The sequence below is a fragment of the Ovis canadensis genome, chromosome 16 (assembly GCF_042477335.2).
Source record: "Ovis canadensis isolate MfBH-ARS-UI-01 breed Bighorn chromosome 16, ARS-UI_OviCan_v2, whole genome shotgun sequence".
Lineage (NCBI taxonomy): Eukaryota > Metazoa > Chordata > Mammalia > Artiodactyla > Bovidae > Ovis > Ovis canadensis.
In genome coordinates, this window is record NC_091260.1 from 75,998,639 (window position 1) to 76,016,460 (window position 17,822).

At 51.3% G+C, this 17,822-nt stretch overlaps 1 protein-coding gene and 1 non-coding gene across 3 annotated transcripts in view; one reads left to right on the forward strand and one right to left on the reverse strand.

Annotated features, from left to right (window-relative positions):
- Positions 1–12,801, reverse strand: part of ANKRD33B (ankyrin repeat domain 33B) — a 101,546-nt gene extending 88,745 nt beyond the window's left edge. The window contains exon 1 of one of the 2 annotated variants that reach the window (XM_069556075.1): positions 11,959–12,801. In XM_069556075.1, coding sequence (XP_069412176.1) covers positions 11,959–12,324 — 366 coding nt within the window. In that variant the 5' untranslated portion in view covers positions 12,325–12,801. The remainder of the gene's footprint in view (positions 1–11,958) is intronic. The other variant, XM_069556076.1, reaches the window with a different exon arrangement.
- Positions 12,802–17,370: 4,569 nt separating this feature from the next.
- On the forward strand, positions 17,371–17,534 carry LOC138422042 (U1 spliceosomal RNA). Its single transcript, XR_011249720.1, has one exon. It is a non-coding gene; the product is annotated as a U1 spliceosomal RNA (small nuclear RNA).
- The last annotated feature ends 288 nt before the right edge of the window (positions 17,535–17,822 follow it).

Sequence of the window (17,822 nt, forward strand, 5' to 3'; positions counted from 1 at the left end):
TCCCAAATACAAAGGCTGGAAGGCCTAGAAGGAAGCAATGCAGCCTGACCCTCCTGCCCGGAGCAGGTCGGGCCAGGTCCTGGGGGACGCCCGGGAGGTGAAACAGAAGTGGAAGGGGACCTCAGGAACCCAGCGCAGCTGTGTGTTCACAGCAGAACGTCGCGACTGGGTCAGGCCCTGATAGTCCCACAGTGTCCTACGCTCCCACCCAGGGCTCTGCACGACCGTGAACCCACAGGAAATGAGTCTGGACTCTGCCCATTCTCCTGCAAGCCACCAACGCCACCGCCCACAGTCAAAGGTGCTCCCGAGATGGGGTCCCAGTCCCCTGCCTCCCCTCCCACCTTGCTTCGCCTGGACCCATGGCCCCAGCCGCCACTGTCCTCAAGGTACGAACGCATAACCCCAGATCTACCCTCTTAACTAATGTTTACATTTACAAACGGGCCCTTACCAAGTGACAGACACACTATTGGCTTGACCGCTCCTCTTTGGCTAGATGTTTAATTTGCTCCCATCTTTTCCCTTGGTTGAAATTGAAACTACAGGACTAGAAACCCATCTTGAGGTTAATTCACCCACAGAAACAACGGCTGCCCTCACTGAGCACCCACTGATTCATTCTGCCTAGAACTTCCATGAGGTTATTGTGAGCCTCATAAAAAGCACCCCCTTTTCTAGATGGGCATCTGGAGGAAACTGAGGCTGGGAACCCATGTGACTTGTCCAGGGTCATATGACCAACCGAAGGCTACCATCTCTGGCCACCACACTTGCTTCCTCCTCTCAGAGCAAAGTTCCATAGCCCTTCCCACAGGGGAACATGCCCATCACTAAGAGCGCAGACTCTGGTTCTGTACATCTAGGGAGGGCCTGCAATCCTGCATTTGGGGAAAAACCCTAGATGACCACCTCACTGAACCACACTTGAGTAGCAACATTCAAACACCGAATATTCCCATCAGTTCCATCTCCCCATATTAACTAGTGATCCTGCTTTAGCTTCCAAAATCCAGCCTATTCATGTGGTAGGGCTACAGATAAAAGGTAATGCATGCCTTCCCTCATTTTTACTAAATTTTTGATTTTGAAATAGTGGTCAACTGACACGAAGCCACCCCTTCAGTCTGTCTCCCCAGTATCAACTTCTTGCATAATTACAGTACAAAAGCATCATGAAAGGGGCATTGCTTCATTCAGAGCTTGTTCAGGTGTCCCCGGTGTGTGTATGTGTGTGTGTGTGTGTGTGTGTGTGTGTCTGTGTGTGTCTGTGTGTGTTCCTCTGCCATTGTAACCCTCATGCAGCTCCAGGTAACCACCACCACGATCTAGAAGCAGGCCTGTCCCAGCCAGAGTACCATCCACTCCTCTCCACAGAGCCCTAACCCAGCAACTCCCAGTCTGTTGTCCATCTCTGAAAGTGAAAGTCGCTCAGTCGTGTCTGACTCTTTGCGACCCCACGGACTATACAGTTCATGGAATTCTCCAGGCCACAATACTGGAGTGGGTAACCTTTCTCTTCTCCGGGGGATCTTCCCAAACCAGGGATCAAACCCAGGTCTCCCACATTGCAGGCGGATTCTTTACCAGCTGAGCCACCAGGGAAGCCCACGAGAAGGTCTCATCTCTACAACTGCATTACCTCGGGAAGATTACATAAACAGAACCACATGGCATATAATCCTTAGAGACTTTTTCTCACTCAGCCTAATTTCTCCACCTTCCTTCCTCCCTCCCTTTCTTCATTCATTTCTTCAGCTATACTGGGTCTCCACTGCTGCGCAGGCTTTCCCCTAGCTGCAGCAGGCAGGGGCTCCTCTCTGGTTGTGGGCCCAGGCTTCTCGCTGCCTTCTTGCTGCTGAGCATGAGCTCTAGCACACAGGCTCAACCCTCGGGGCCCAGGGGCTTACGTGCCCCGAGGCATGCGGGGGCTTCCCAGACCAGGGACCGAACCTGTGTCTCCTACACTAGCAGGCGGATTCTTTACCACTGAGCCTCCAGGGAAGCCCTTCACTTTTCAACTGACTTCCCGTGTCTTTCCTTATCCCAGCAAGTGTGCTGCTATAAATGCGATACCCTTTACCGGCAGGCACCGGCCCTGAGCAGAGGTCCTGCCTCTCCCCTGGCCTCGCCTCCATACCTCTCTCCGCTGGGATGTCCCTCGCCAGGTATAACCTCTCGCCCAGGAGCCAGATACATTTCAGAAACAGAAGCTGAGGGAAATGCTTGCTTCCTCCATCTCCCCCTACCCATCACACGCCTGCCTGGATCTGAACTCATTCAGGGCTGACATCGATATGCCTTTAGAAGCATACGTTGCTTTTCTGATCCTTTGAAACTGCTCTCAAATCCCACCCCTCCAATCCAATTTTGCCACCTACCCAACTGTCACTCAGGATTTCATGTCTCGCTTCATTTCCGTGTCTCTGACTTAGTAGAAATAAGTAAATGCCACCCTCAACTGTCTTTAAAATTCAGAAATACCATTAAAAAGTAGTCTCTATTCTTTTTGTACACACACATCGAGTGACATCAAGGATTTTTAATATCCTACTTCATCATAAAATCTGAACTCATAAACACACACACACGCCATACATACACCATTATTCTACCAACTGTCTAAAAGAATAATTTTCCAACCATCTAGAATGAAACATATTTCCTTTGTTCACATATTTCCTTTGTTCACATAGTTTAACAACTTCTCTACATCCTTCTTATTTCTTTTAATTAAAGGAAATTACATATTTTTACACATATGGAATTATTTTGACTTAATTTGGAGAAATTATAAAATATCACATGGTTATGATTTAGATAATTGGGGCTTCCCTGATAGCTCAGTTGGTAAATAGTCTGCCTGCAATGCAGGAGACCCCCAGTTCGATTCCTGGGTCGGGAAGATCCGCTAAAGAAGGGATAGGCTACCCACTCCAGTATTCTTGGGCTTCCCTTGTGGCTCAGCTGGTAAAGAATCTGCCTGCAATGTGGGAGAGCTGGGTTCAATCCCTGGGTTGGGAAGATCCCCTGGAGAAGGGAAAGGCTACCTACTCCAGTATTCTGGCCTGGACAATTCCATGGACTATACAGCCAGACGTGACTGAGCGACTTTCATTATGATTTAGAATTACTGGCCCAATAGGCTATAAAGTCAGTTTCAAAAATTTTCAGAGTATTACGCAGACTATAGTCTCTGAATCAGGCTTCAAAGGTTATTTTATATAAAGAATAACAATATATATTTTAAAAATTAAATACCCTTCTAAATAACTGCTAGGTCAAAAAAAAAAAGAGGAAATCATTAATGTAAATGAGAACATAACAATAATAAAATGTTACATACCAAAACTTGTGGGGAAAAATGAAAATGATACTTTGAAAGTTATATGTAGAATAAACCTGAAGGAAGGAAATAATAAAAAGGAAAGCAGAAATTAATGAAATAGCGAAGAAGGAAACAGATCCAGAACAAAAGCTGATTTTCTGAAAAGACAATAAAATATTTTTGAAGAGAGAAAGTCGGACGTGACTGAGTGACTAAGCAGCACCACAAAAGAGAAACAGCTTAAACGTAAAAAGTGCCAAAATACAGGATATAATATGTTATAGCAGAGATTAAAAAGAGAATTCTGTAAAAAGCTCATACTACTAAACTTTAATACTTAGGAGAAAAAAATGGAACAGCTTCCTAAAAAAAACAGAAAGATTACCATAATGGATTCAGGAAGAAAGAGAAAATCAGAATAATCCTATAACCATCAGTTACTGACCTAAAGGTCTGGTCAGAGGAACTGAATTTTAGTAACTTACAATTAGTTAAATCACACTTAAAGCTTTCCCCATACTGTAAAGCTTTCCCTATACCATAGCCTCATCTACTAGAAGTTGTCATTCAAAATAGTTTTAAACAATAGCTCACTTATCATATTGACCTGAAGGCTGGGCAAATAAATGAGATTCAGAAACAGTTTCTAAACCCTCTTACTGCTTTAGATTTTTATAACACCTCTGTCTTAGTCTTCCTTTACAAACACAGGATGGAAAAGAAATCAGCAGTATAAAATCAGCCCACAGAATTTCTGGGTAGCCCATTCCTCAAGTGCAGCCAGGAAGCAAAGATGGAAGGCTCAGAAACCCCTTGGGGAGGCTCACAGGGGTCATGAACAGCTCACCATGAACAGCTGCCGGGTCATTCTAGAGCCCAGTTCTCCTGATATATCTAGAGGCCCTCTTCCCTGAGCCCCACTTTCTTCTACTAAAAAATGATAGGAACCACCAACCTCCAAAATCCATCCCGGCTTCAAAACCCCCTGACAATGCTTCCCCTAGGTTTCTGAAACACACACACCCACCAGGTGAAGTCACTTGGTCGTGTCCGACTCTTTGCGACCCCGTGGACTATAGCCCATCAGGTTCCGCCGTCCATGGGATTCTCCAGGCGAGAATGCTGGAGTGGGTTGCCATTTCCTTCTCCAGGGGAATCTTCCCAACCAAAAGCAGCATTAAATAAAACCCTGTCCATCAAAATTAAAACAGGCCTTCAGGAGCTGATACTCACTGAGGCTGGACGGTTAGGACATGGGAGGTTCTTAATACCTTCTACTCGGGCACCTATCTGAAATATTCCTCAATAAAGATAAATTTTAAATAAACAGAAATGCTGAGGGTTAGTGAACCACATCCACTACAAGCAAAAGCAAGTTCACACTTAGAGGATAAATCCAGGCTTGGCTTTGTAACCTGCTTCTGCAGAACTGACGCTGAACCTTTCTTGATCTGCTTGCTCCCCGGCAACTCGGCCCCTGCCACGGAGAACAGGCCCAGGCCAGCCTGCTGCAGGAGGAGAGACCACACAGAGCAGAGACCAGCCACTCCGGCCAAGACCATCCCCGTCCTGCCATCTGCAGCCAACCCCCTGCTAAAAGCATATTCGGCTGAGATGGGCTGGGCTGGCCACCCTCAGCAACATGTGACTGGTGTGTACACCCCTGAGGTTTCAGTTATTTGTTATGCAGCGTTGCTGTGGCCATAGATAACTGATACACTTACATGAGGAACACAAGGGACACTTTATGATACTATAGTGGTGAATACGAGTCATTACACATTTGTCCAAACCCACAGAATGGCAACCCCCTCCAGTATTCTTGCCTGGGAAATCCCACGGACAGAGAAGCCTGGCGGGCTATATCCAGTCCACGGGGTCCCAAGAGTCAGACATGACACAGAAAGGAAACAACAATACAATGTCCAACACCAAGGGTAACCAAGGTAAACCATGGGGTTTGGTTGATTGTGATGGATCAGTGTAACTTCATCAGTTACAGCAAACCACTCTGGTGGGGGATGTTGACAATGGGGGCAGGAGGATGTGCCTCGGGAGAGTAGAGGATGTAAGGGAAATCTCTGCTCCCTCCCCTCAATTTTGCTGTGAACCTAAAATTACTCTTAAAAACATCGTGTCCTTTTTTTTTTTTCCCACTTTGTGTTTTTTTTTGCCACGCCTCACAGTATGTGAAATCTTAGTTCCCCAACCAAAGATCAAACCTTGCCGCCTGCAGTGGAAGCATGAAGTCTTAAGCACTGGACTGTCAGGGAAGTCCTGTCCTTTTTTAACCAGAAAATGAAAGAAATGGGGGACTTCCTTGGCGGTCCAGTGGTTTAGAGTCTGTGCTTTCACTGCAAGGAGCGCAGCTTGGATTCCTGGTCAGGGAACTAGATTCTACACGCTGCAACTAAGACCTAGCCCAGCCAAATAAATAAACATTAAAAAAAAAAATCACTTCCTCAGTGATCAATGCAAAGACGTAAAGGACAACAATAGAATGGGGAAAGACTAGAGATCTCTTCAAGAAAATTAGAGATTCCAAGGGAACATTTCATGCAAAGATGGGCACAATAAAGAACAGAAATGGTATAGACCTAACAGAAGCAGAAGATATTAAGAGGTGGCAAGGATACACATAACTATACAAAAAAGATCTTCATAACCCAGATAACCACGATGGTGTGATCACTCACCTAGAACCAGATATCCTGGAATGCGAAGTCAAGTGGGCCTTAGGAAGCATCACTATGAACAAAGCTACTGGAGGTGATGGAATTCCAGTTGAGCTATTTCAGATCCTGAAAGATGATGCTGTGAAAGTGTTGCATTCAATGTGGAAAACTCAGCAGTGGCTACAGGACTGGAAAAGATCAGTTTTCATTCCAATCCCAAAGAAAGACAATGGCAAAGAATGTTCAAACTACCGCACAATTGCTCTCATCTCACACGCTAGCAAAGTAATGCTCAAAATTCTCCAAGCCAGGCTTCAACAGTACATGAACCGCAAACTTCCAGAAAATCAAGCTGGATTTAGAAAAGGCAGAGGAACCAGAGATCAAGTTGCCAACATCTCTGCTGGATCACTGAAAAAGCAAGAGAATTCCAGAAAAACACCTACGTCTGCTTTATTGACTATGCCAAAGTCTTTGACTATGTGGATCACAATAAACTGTGGAAAATTCTTCAAGAGATGGGAATACCAGACCACCTGACCTGCCTCCTGAGAAAGCTGTATGCAGATCAAGAAGCAACGGTTAGAACTGGACAAGGAACAACAGACTGGTTCCAAATTGGGAAAGGAATATGTCAAGGCTGTATATTGTCACTCTGTTTATTTAACTTATATGCAGAGTACATCATGAAAAATGCCAGGCTGGATGAAGCACAAGCTGGAATCAAGATTGCTGGGAGAAATATCAATAACCTCAGATATGTAGATGACACCACCCTTATGGCAGAAAGTGAAGAACTGAAGAGACTATTGATGAAGATGAAAGAGGAGAGTGAAAAAGCTGGCTTAAAACTCAACATACAAAAAACTAAGATCATGGCATCTGGTCCCATCACTTCATGGCAAATAGTTGGGGAAACAATGGAAACAGAAATTTTCTTTTCTTGGGCTCCAAAATCACTGCAGATGGTGACTGCAGCCATTTCTGAGCCAATTGAGCAAATGGGTGAAGGGGTCTTTGAAACATTTCAGCAAAGGGAACTGGAACTTAAACATGTAAGAGAAGAATCCCATCAAGAGAGGAGGGGGCTTCCCTGGTGGTCCAGTGGTTAGGGCTTCGACTTGCATTGCTGAGGACCCGGGTTTAATCTCTGGCCACGGAACTAAGTTCTATAAGCCATGTGGCATGACTTGAATAAATTTAATTTTTTTTTTTTAAAGGAAGGAGTACAATATTTTCAAGGTAGCAGAATTGGGCCTAATTTGGTTCAAGAGCTGTCTGACATTCAAGCCGCCGTTCTGTAACAGTGAACACAGCACAAACGTTTCCTTTGGCTGCAGTCCTCTCTGCAGAGTTGTCGGGGCCTTGCCTCAGAAGAGAAGTGAAGAATTAAGAAGGAGAATTGTCCCCAAGTCAGCGGGAACAAAACAGGCATAAACCTACAAGACAGCAGAGCACACTCTGAATACTTCTGGATTGTTTGACAAATATTTACATGTTGCATATTCAGTTATGCAATCCTTTTAGAACAATAAATATTTTAGAAGAAGACTCTGCTGAGCCAGGTCCAAAATTCTACTGGATCTCAGGAACCAGGAAACAACACACCTTTTTTTTCTCTTGGCCATGCAGCGTAGCACAGGGTATCTAGTTCCCTGACCAGGGATCAAACCCTTATCCCTTGCATTGGAAACCTGGAGTCTTAATCACTGGACCATCAGCAAAGTCCCCAGAACATACCTTCTTAAACAAAATAAGTCTGATCCTTAGTTTACTCCAGCCAAATGAAACTTCTCTCACCCTGGCAAACTCTCTTCTCAATGGACCAGAGATCGACAGTTCAATCAACACAAACCCCTAAAAAGCCTTTAGAGACATTTTCCTTTTGGGAAGCTGCTATCTGCAGCCTGTGAGCAGTTCAGTTGTTATTATCTAGTCACTCAGTCTTATCCCGACTCTGCGACCCCATGGACTATATAGCCTGCCAGGCTCCTCTGTCTGTGGGATTTCCCAGGCAAGAATGCTGAAGTGGGTAGTCATTTCCTTCTCTGGGGGATCTTTCCAGCCCAGGAATGGAACCAGCGGCTCCTGCATCGGCAGGTGGATTCTTTACCAGTGACTCACCAGGAAGGCCTGAGTAGTCTGCTACTTAATGCAATTTCCCTTCTCCTCCAGCAAAAACGCTCAGGCTTTCCATAAGCTTTTCACTGCTGCTGATCACAGACCAGCCCCTGAACAGCTCTGGACTCAGGACCTTTGCATTTGCTGTGCCTCTTCCTGGAGTGCTCTTCCCGAGTTTTCTTCTCTGCATCTTTTCGCTTTCAGTAATGTGACTCCGGTTTTTTTGTTTGTTTGGTTGGTTGGTTTGTTTTTTTTTGGCTGTGCTGGGTCTTCATGGCTACAGTCAGGCTTTCCCTCCTTGCAGCGCGCAGGCTTCTCACTGAGGTGACTCCTCGTGTTGCACAGCACAGGCTCTAGGGCGCTCGGGCTTCAGTGTTGTGGCACACGAGCTTAGCTGCCCTATGATGTACGGAATCTTCCCGGGCCAGGATCAGCCTGTGTCCCCTGCATCTGCAGGGGGATTCTTAACCCCCGAGCCACCAAGGAAGCCGTCTTCTCTACGTCTTTGCCAGGACGTCACCTGTTCTCTCGAATGCCCACCTTACCTCCCACTGCAGCCCTCAATTGCTGAACACCCGGACTGTCCTCCCTTGGCTCCAGGAGCTGCTGGCTTGGCTGGGGATGGGAGGAAAGACTTCCCTGAGGAGACGCCCTGAAGACCTGAAGCTGAAGGCTGTGAGTGGCTGAGTCGAGTGGCCCTGTGTGGAGGGATATCACAGCCCCGAGGCCGGACACAAGCACGCTGGAACCAGATTTCCCAGCTTCCCATTTCTTAACCAGCGGCTCCGGGCCGGCCCCTCAGCAGCTAGCCCCGGAAAGCCCCTCTGGCTTCAGCGACCACATTGTCCCGCACTGTGACCGACCACTGCCTTGGTGCCATCTGGCTGCCTAGAAGGCCCTCCCACCACCACCTCCAAAGTCACCCTTCACTGGCTTCCCTGATTGTCTTCAGGTCCAGGTTTCCAAAACATTTGCTCTGCACTTCTGTAGAGCTCCTCTCACATCCTGCCTCTGGGTATAAGCACTGGGCGCTATTACCCTCTAAGCACTGGGCGCTAGTACTCTCTAAGCACTGGGTACTATTATTATTCTCTAAGCACTGGGTACTATCACTCTGAGATCTTCCTCAGTTAAAAGGTGAAGACTCTCAAGGCAGAGACCGTTTGATTCAGGCGACCCTGCAGTGCCCACTCGTGCCTGGCACACAGTAGGTCTGCAGTGAATGCTCATCAGTGACTCACTACCCCATCTGCTACAGGGTTGTGTTTTGGCCCTTGTGACACTTCACTCTTTCAAAGTGCTTCAGAAAGACAAAGGCTGTTTGATAACAGGATCAAGAAGCCACCGGGAAGAAGAGAAGCTCTCACCTCACCCCCTCAAAGCCCAGAACACAGGACCCGCTCCTTCTGATCAGAAGATAAAAGGGCTTGATGGGCTGTGAGCCTTTGTCATTGATGGGCTGTGGGCCATTTCTCCATCCTGATTTGGTGGGGAGCAGAGAGGAGGCTCAGAGCAGAAAAATGAAGGGAGACTCTGTAATCGAGGGGGAAAGCACAAAGAAAAATAGCTTTGCCTGATCGCAAGAAAACAAAACAAAACAAAACAAAACAACCTGGAGGATGGGGAAGGTAAGTGAGTGAAAAACAGGGCAAGACAGTAAACACGGCCACATCAGAGAGCTGTGTGCCAGGGATCTAGTGCTCAGTAGCCTGGCAGATTGAAGCTGCCATCAGCCCCACATCATAGCGGGGAAACTGAGGCAGAGAGGTGCTGAGAGACCGGAGCTGGCCACCCCTGACTCTGCACTGAGGGAGAGGCTTTCATAGTGAAAGTTGCTCAGTCACATCGGACTCTTTGCACCTCAATGGACTATGCAGTCCCTGGAATTCTCCAGGCCAGAATACTGGAGTGGGTAGCCTTTCCCTTCTCCAGGGGATCTTCCCAAGCCAGGGACTGAACCCAGGTCTCCCGCCTTGGGGGCGGATTCTTTACCAGCTGAGCCACAAGGGAAACCCAAGAATATTGGAGTGGGTAGCCTTTCCCTTCTCCAGGGGACCTTCCTGACCCAGGGATCGAACCCCGGTATCCTGCATTGCAGGTGGATTCTTTACCAACTGAGCTATCAGGGAAGCCCTCGAGGCTTTCAGAAGAGGCGGCAAAACTCAGTGCGACAGACCCAAGCCCCTTGGGGATGGTTCACGTGGTCCTCGGTGGTCTCCAGTGCAGTTGCTTTCCAACTTTCTCTTTTGCCCCCAAAGGAAACACAACAAAGCACAGCCTAGTGGAGCCCAAAGTGGGGGCTGGGCAACCCAGGCCCCAGGAGACCCCGCGCGGCCTCCAACAGGGGAGAGATCCACCCCATCCCTGACCCTTCCTGACCTTTGTGGGGCTTCCTTTAAGGCAGCCCCCGGTTACCAGCTTCAGGAAACAGGTCTCCCGTGAACATCTGTGAAAAGTCACCTTGGTAAAAGCGAAAGCAGAGCTGCACAGTCAGCCGGGGCCGCCTGGCGGCCAGAGGGAGGGCTGGGGTGCAGGCATCCCCGGGGTGTCCCAGGGTCACCGGGGTGATGCTGCCCACGCGGGCCCCTCTCCAGCTCTGGGAGCCTTCGGGATCTAGGGTCCAGCACCACCGGACACATTACACCAAGACGAGAGCCCTCCCCAAGTTCAACTGCGGTGTCAAGTTCGACCATACCTGCAGGAGCTCCAGTCTGCCTGAGCAGGGCCCAGACCACAGGCAGAGGAGGAACACCCCCGCGCCCCCCTCCCCGGCCCCGCCATAAACCAAAGGCACCCGGCTCCCCCGGTTTCCAAGGAGACACACATCCTTCCCTTCAGTGTGGGACCTCCCCAGCAAAGGCACCTTTCCTCTGGCTGCCCGCCAGGCAGAGACTGCCCATCCCGCGGGACCCGGGGACAGTAACAGGCAGGGAGACGGCGCCCCTGGCACCGACCCCGGGCACCTGGCCGCTGCGCTCACCCTGTGGCTTGTCTCCTACCGCGGCTTTGGTGGGCTGCGTTCCGAGAGCCAGTCTTTCTAGAGCCAACTTTTTCTTTCTTTTTTTTCTCAGTGTTTCTCATCGTCCCCGAGTCTTGTCATGACTCATGAATCCCTCGTGCTTCTCCCCACCCCCACGCCCGCCTGCCCTGCGGCTGTGCTCCTGCCGCCCGGCTGTGCTCCCCTCCCGGGACCTGCCCGGGGAAGGGGAGCGCGCGATGGCCCCCGGCTCTCCGCGGTGACCGTGCGGATAGCCCAGTCGGAGATCGCGCTGTCCGGCCACCGCGTGGGTCACCGGGCGCGGCCGCGCCTGAGCAGAGGGAGGGATGCGAGGAAGCAGGGAGTCCCAGAACCAACTCCGAACCCGGGAGGCGAGCAGAAGCCTACCCGCGCTCGGGCATGGAAGGCAAAGCGCAGGGGCAGCGAGAGGGCCGAACCCTGGGGGCACTGGGGGCGACTGGGGCATTTTGCAGAAGGAGTTTCCCCTGCAGGCGAGGAGGGTTGATGGTCAGAGGGGACCGGAGTGAAGGGACCCGCGAGACGCCCCAACTCAGATCCCAGTGCGGGCCCCAGGGGAGCATCGGAAGACTCCGCGGGCGGGAAACTAGAAGGGGCTGCGGTGAGCACGCGGGTCTGGCGACGGTCCCCGCGGCGCTGTGACCTCGGAGCAATTGTGCTGCTCCCTCCGGCCCGGGATGGGCAGGCCGCCCAGGGCGCCGAGCGCGCCGCGCTCCCGTGGAGCCGGGAAACCGCGCTCTCGGCCGCGGCAAAGTCATCTCCGGGCCGGGGCCGAGGAGGGCGGAGGGGCCCCGAACCCCGCGCGGGCGCGCTCTTACCCGGCCGTTGCGATCGGTCTCCTGCACCTCTTCCGCGCTGGGCCCCCGCCGCACCAGCGCCCTCAGCAGCCCCACGTCGTTGGCGCAGGCGGCGCGCAGGAGGGTTGCCGCCTCCGGGACGCCCTCCGGAACGGCCTCCGGAGCGCTCTCCGCGCTCACCGAGCTGTACTCCTCCTCATCTCCGTAAGGGTAGAAGGAGTCGTCCGAGGCGACGCTGCGGGTGTCGGGCAGACTCGAGAAGTCCTCGTACTCCTCGTAGTCAGCTGGGTCCTCCCCGGCCTGCGCGTCCCGAGGTGGGGACGGTGGCTCTGGGGACACGCGGCGCGCCCCGCCGCCCTCCGGCCCGGGCCCGGCCAGCAGCACCATGCCGGCGGCCAGGGCGCGGGCCGGGGGGCCAGGGAGCGGGCCGGGAGCCGGGGACGCCGGGCGCGCACCGAGGTCACCGCCCCTTGTCCCCGGCGGCCCCAGAAAAGCAGGAGGGCTCTGCGCGCTCCAGCTCGGCGGAAACGCGCGCCGGGCGGCCGCGCTCCAAGACTCGAGTCACACCGGAGGCTGGAGAAAGCCCCTCGGGGGTAGGAGGAGCCGCGGGGGCTTTCCGAGCGCGGCGGGCGGGCGCGGGCGGGGACCGCGCGGGAAGCGGGCGGGGGAGGCCGAGCCCGAGGAGGCGCGCGCCCCGGGGTCCCGCGCCGCACCCCCCCAACCCCCCACCCCCACCCCGCAGAACCCGGCGCGATCCTGGCAAAAGTTAAGAGCTAAGCAGGGGGCGCCTCGGCCCCGCGGGTTCGGCGCAGCCGGCTGCTGTGCCCGGGAGCTGAGAAATGCGCACGCGGGAGAACCAGAAGCGACAACTAAAGAACCCGAACGCCCTCGTGGCTGGCGGCCCCGCCCCTGCTCTCGGGATGAGGGTGAAGGTGGGGGTCGGAGGATGCAGCGGGCTCAGCCGTCGGGAACACCAAATCCCTGGGCCCAGAGCCGCCCCGGGCGTCAGGCCTGCGGGCTGGGGTGGCGGGGTGGGGAGAGGGTTGGGAGGTGGGCAGTTTCTCAGTGTCCGAGACACCCAGCCTGTTTGTGCATTTTTTCCGGGAGTCTGGGCTCTGAAGCCAACTTCGCTCCCCGGTTAAGACGGCCCTGGGCACGGAGGACGGGTGGATGCGTGGGAGATGGTGGCCAGCTGGGGACCCTGCCCCTCTGAACCGGGAGCTCCGGGCTGCCCCCGGGAACATCCCAAGCCGAGGGGGCGCGGGGGACCCGGGAGAGGACCCGGGTCAGCGGTCCCTTTCAGATGGCTTCTCAACGAACGCCTCGGAGCCGCTGTCCTGGAGCCGCCGGGGTTGGGGGGATGACATTTGGGTGGGAAGGGGCGGCTCCAGGCCCGAAGGGTTCCCCCCTTCCTCACCCCTGGCCGGGGTCCCTTTATCTGCGGAGTCGAGACGGATTCACGGTCAGAAGCCACCACCCCGGCTCAGACTCCGCGGCTGGTTGCCAAACGCAGAGAGCCGGCCCGCAGCGACGGCCCGGGTCCCATCCCAGAACGCCCCCAACCCTGGCCCCCCCCCCCCGGCCGGAGCCTGGCCTACCCCGGGCACCCCGCCCCGTCGGTCCCAGCGCAGGAGGTGAGGACCCGCCGCGGGGAGCCTCTGACCTCCTGGAGGAGGACGCACCGTGGGACCGTGGGCCAAATCCTCATGGAGAGAGCTTTTAGGATGGGGGAGATGTGGCGTGAGGGTTGGGACCGTCGCGGGGCGTCACATCTTGGACAGAAAGCACCTCAGGTCCAGGGGCGGACGCGGAGCCCACGGGTGAAACAGCGCCTCTGTCTCCTCACTCTCCTTTCCTTTAATTTCCACCGCTCTGGACAGCGTGCCTACCAGGTGCCAGCGCCTGAGAGGCCCTCGGGGAGCAAAGGTGAACAAAACCGGGCGGCCGCGGGAGCTGGGGACAAGCTAGAAGATCCCAGGCCTGGGCGGGCAGGCTGAGCGCCACAGTGGGGAACGCGGTCAGAGACACCACCGGGGGTGGGTGGCGGGGCCTGAGTGAGGTCCCAGCTGCCCAGGCCTCTGCATCTTGAAGCTCTGGCGTTCTGTGCGACGCGCCGGTGGTGATCCCCGAGGCCTCCAGTGTCCTCCGGGCTCACCGGGAAACTGGCATCCCCCAGGTCGGCAGGACGGGGTGGGGCTGCGGACCGGAGCGATGGACGCCCGAGCGAGCCTTGAGCCGAAAGTGAACCCGGGCGCCCGGCCTCCTGTAGCCCGGGGCTTTCTCTCAGAAGCCAAAAATACCCCGGGTCGGAGTTCGCTTTTTCTTTTCTAAGTAGCCATATTTACATAAATCCCCACTGGAAATTTCCACCTTTCAAGACTGACCGCTGTTTTTGGTGTTTCCAGAGGCTAAATGAAGTCAGGGGATTTTTACAAGTTGAAGTGACCCTCCCCCTCTGCCCAGGCAGAGAGATGAGTTTGCTAACCCTCCCTGCCTCTCAGCCCAGGCCAGCTGTGAGGTATCCAAGTACCCAGAGGGCTAGGACGGGGGTCCCTGGGGATGGGGCAGGAGCCTTCCCCGCGCTGTGGTCTTGGAGTGGGGAAGTGGACCCCCAGGAGTGGGCGACCCCTCAGTCCTCATCCCTGGGTATTTCACCACCAAAGTTAAGCTCTATCTTCAGAGTTCACCACTTCCTCTTTTCCTTCCTTGGAAATTTGGTTGCAAATATCACTACATGGTGTAACCTTTAAAGGTAAACTTCTGAAATGGGCAGCTCCAAATAAAAACTAGCCTTTTGTGAGGGATCCAACTCCAAACCAAACTGGTTTTCCCTTTTAGAAATGCTCCCATTTTACCACAAAGACAAGAGATGCTCAGTGTTGTGAGAGAACACACAACTAGGCCTTGGAGATTTTAAGTCAACGTTATACGTACAAAATCTACCCAAGGAGAAAGCAGCTTATCAAAACTGCCAACACACTCAGGAGAACTCTTAAATAGGTAACATTTTGCAGAACAGTATTTGATCCAAGATAGTTAAGTTTCAATGGAATAGCTGAATTCAATTCTTTTGATTGATGATGTTTAAGTTTTTAATATTAATATTCTATTATTTTTTTCTCTTGAGCTTTTTATTTTGTATTGGGGTATAGCCAATTGCCAATGTTGTGATAGTTTTATATATGTATGGCAATTAAACAGCTAGTTGATTCAGTTGAATAATTTGTCCTTGGGCTATTTAAAAAAAAAAGATTCACTATTTTAGTTATATTTCTCAAAGAGGCCACCTAACTGTAATAGCTATAACAGGAAGGTCTTAAAAAATTACAAGCAGTGTATTTAAAGACTAAAAATTGAATGCACCTGTAATGGCACACTCCCCACAAAATTTGTTTCGAAAGCAAAGTGAGATGACCTCATGGTGGAGCCATGCATGAACCCTCCCCGTGCATGCGTGTGCACTGAGTCGCTTCAGTCACTTCAGACTCTGTGCAGCCCACCAGGCTCCTCTGACCATGGGGATTCTTCAGGAAAGAAATACTGGAGTGGGTTGCCATGCCCTCCTCCAGGGTATATTCCCAACCCAGGGATCAAACCCATGTCTCTTATGTCTCCTGCTTTGGCAGGTGAGTTCATTGCTCATCAAATAACCAAGGTCCCAACCTCTAGAATGGAATGCATGGCAGAATGATTTTAAGCATTTCATATGCCTGAAGTTTAGCAGGCAGTAACTGTTGACTTTCATTATTATGAAAGTTAGAGTATCCATTCACCACATGACATAAACTACTCTGCAGCATCGGGTGCTCCAAATGTGTTGCCCTATTTGCCAAGAGAACTACCCACGTGAGGTGAATGAGAAATGCTTTTCATTTTTTCTTTTGGAAGGCAGTGAACCTTGGGATAAAGTGCGGACTGTGCTATCTGACAAACTGACTTCTGATGACATCTCCACTGTTGAGTTGCAATCGTAATAGTTCTAGATCTTGACTGAGTTACACCTGTATTTGACCAACTCCTAGTCTTGATATTTAAGATATTCATAGGATTTTCTTACTGTATCTGTAAAGAAAAAAAAAATGTTGCTGGCCATTCCAGTTCTACAAGGATCAAGTGATAAGGCATTGCAGTCACCCACTGACAGGGGAATTCAGAATGGAAAAGGAAAAAAAAAATTTGTGCTTTGGATAACCCCAGATGGTTAAGATACACATCTAAGGAAAATTTTCCATGATCCTAGATTCTTGCATCTTTCCATACGGAGAAAAAAGCACTAAACTCGTTAATTTGAGATGTCTGTTCTTTGTGATTCACAGTGATCTTTTGACGCTCAGTTCCATGGTTTTTTCCAGCAAATTATACATATAGGTCCCTCAGACAGTAAAAGAATCTGCCTTCAATGCAGGAGACTCAAGTTTGATCCCTGGGTCAGGAAGAGCCTCTGGAGAAGGCAGTGACTGCCTACTCCAGTATTGCCTGGAGAATTCCATGGACAGAGCAGCCTGGTAGGCTACAGGCTATGGGGTCACAAAGAGTCAGACATGACTGAATGACCAGCACTTTCCTATTCCACTCCGTACCTCTTTCAAAGCAGTTCTTCGGAGTTATCTGAGAGGCTATTTCCCAGACTATATCCTCAGTAAGGTCTCGATAAAACTTAACTCGCAGATTTTACATTCTGTGCTTTTATTTCAGCACCTGAAACAGGAGGCAAGGAGGGTGGGCACAACCTTTGGAAGAAAGACACAGCCATGAAGACAAGGAAAAAACTGGTTAGAACCAAGTAGGTCCAAGATGGCGGAAGATTCAACCTCCAGGGGACTGTGAGCCTCGTCACATGCTTATTATAATAGGCGCTCATTATAATATGCGCTCATTATGCTTATTATGCACTCATGTGCCCATGGCCAGGCTTCTCTGTTCATGGAATTTTCCCGGCAAAGATACTGGAGTGCGTGGCCCTTGCCTTCTCCAGGGATCTTCCTGACCTAGGGATCGAACTTGGGTCTCTTGCATTGCAGGCAGATTCTTTACCATTTGATCCAACAAGGAAGCCTCTATTATAATATATTAGCATCTAAATGACACCTCTACCAGCACCGTGAAGTGAAAAGTGAAAATGAATTTGCTTAGTCGTGTCCAACTCTTTGTGACCCCATGGACTGTAGCCTACCAGGGTTGCCATTTCCTTCTCCAGGGGATCTTCCCTACCCAGAGGATCAAACCCTGGTCTCCCGCATTTCTGGCAAATGCTTTACCCTCTGAGCCACCAGGGAAGCCCAGCACCATGACAGTTCATCAGAGGCTAACCATAAAAGGCCCAAAATTGGGGGTATCCCAACTCTTGAAAACTCTCAACCATTCACTGAAATAGAATTAATTCTCCTACTCCTTCACCTATGGAAGTATTCAGCCCGTAAAAACTAACCACCCATACTTACCTGGCAGGGGAGATACCATGATCACGAAGGTGGTTTTCCCAGGGCGAGGCTTATCCATTGCACTCCGGATGTGCTGACCCCTGCGATTTCCCCAAATGTGGGAAACTCGACTGCATAATTTGTGGTAGTGGGGGACTGCGTTCGCGCTTTCCCCTGGCAAGAAAAAAAAAAAAACTAACCACCCCAAATTTCCAGGCCTCTCACCTTCTGAGAGGGTCCACACCCTGTGGAGTGTGTTTCTCTCAAGGCCTATCTTGCCTTTTGAGATAGACTGCGTTCTGTCTATGAAATGTGTATCTTTCTAAATAAATCCAATTCTTACCTATCACTTTGTCTCTCACTGAATTCTTTCTGCTACAAGATGTCAAGAGCCTGAGCTTGGGGAATTCCTTGGTGGTCCAGTGGTTAGGACTTTGTGCTTCCACTACAAAGGCCATAGGTTTG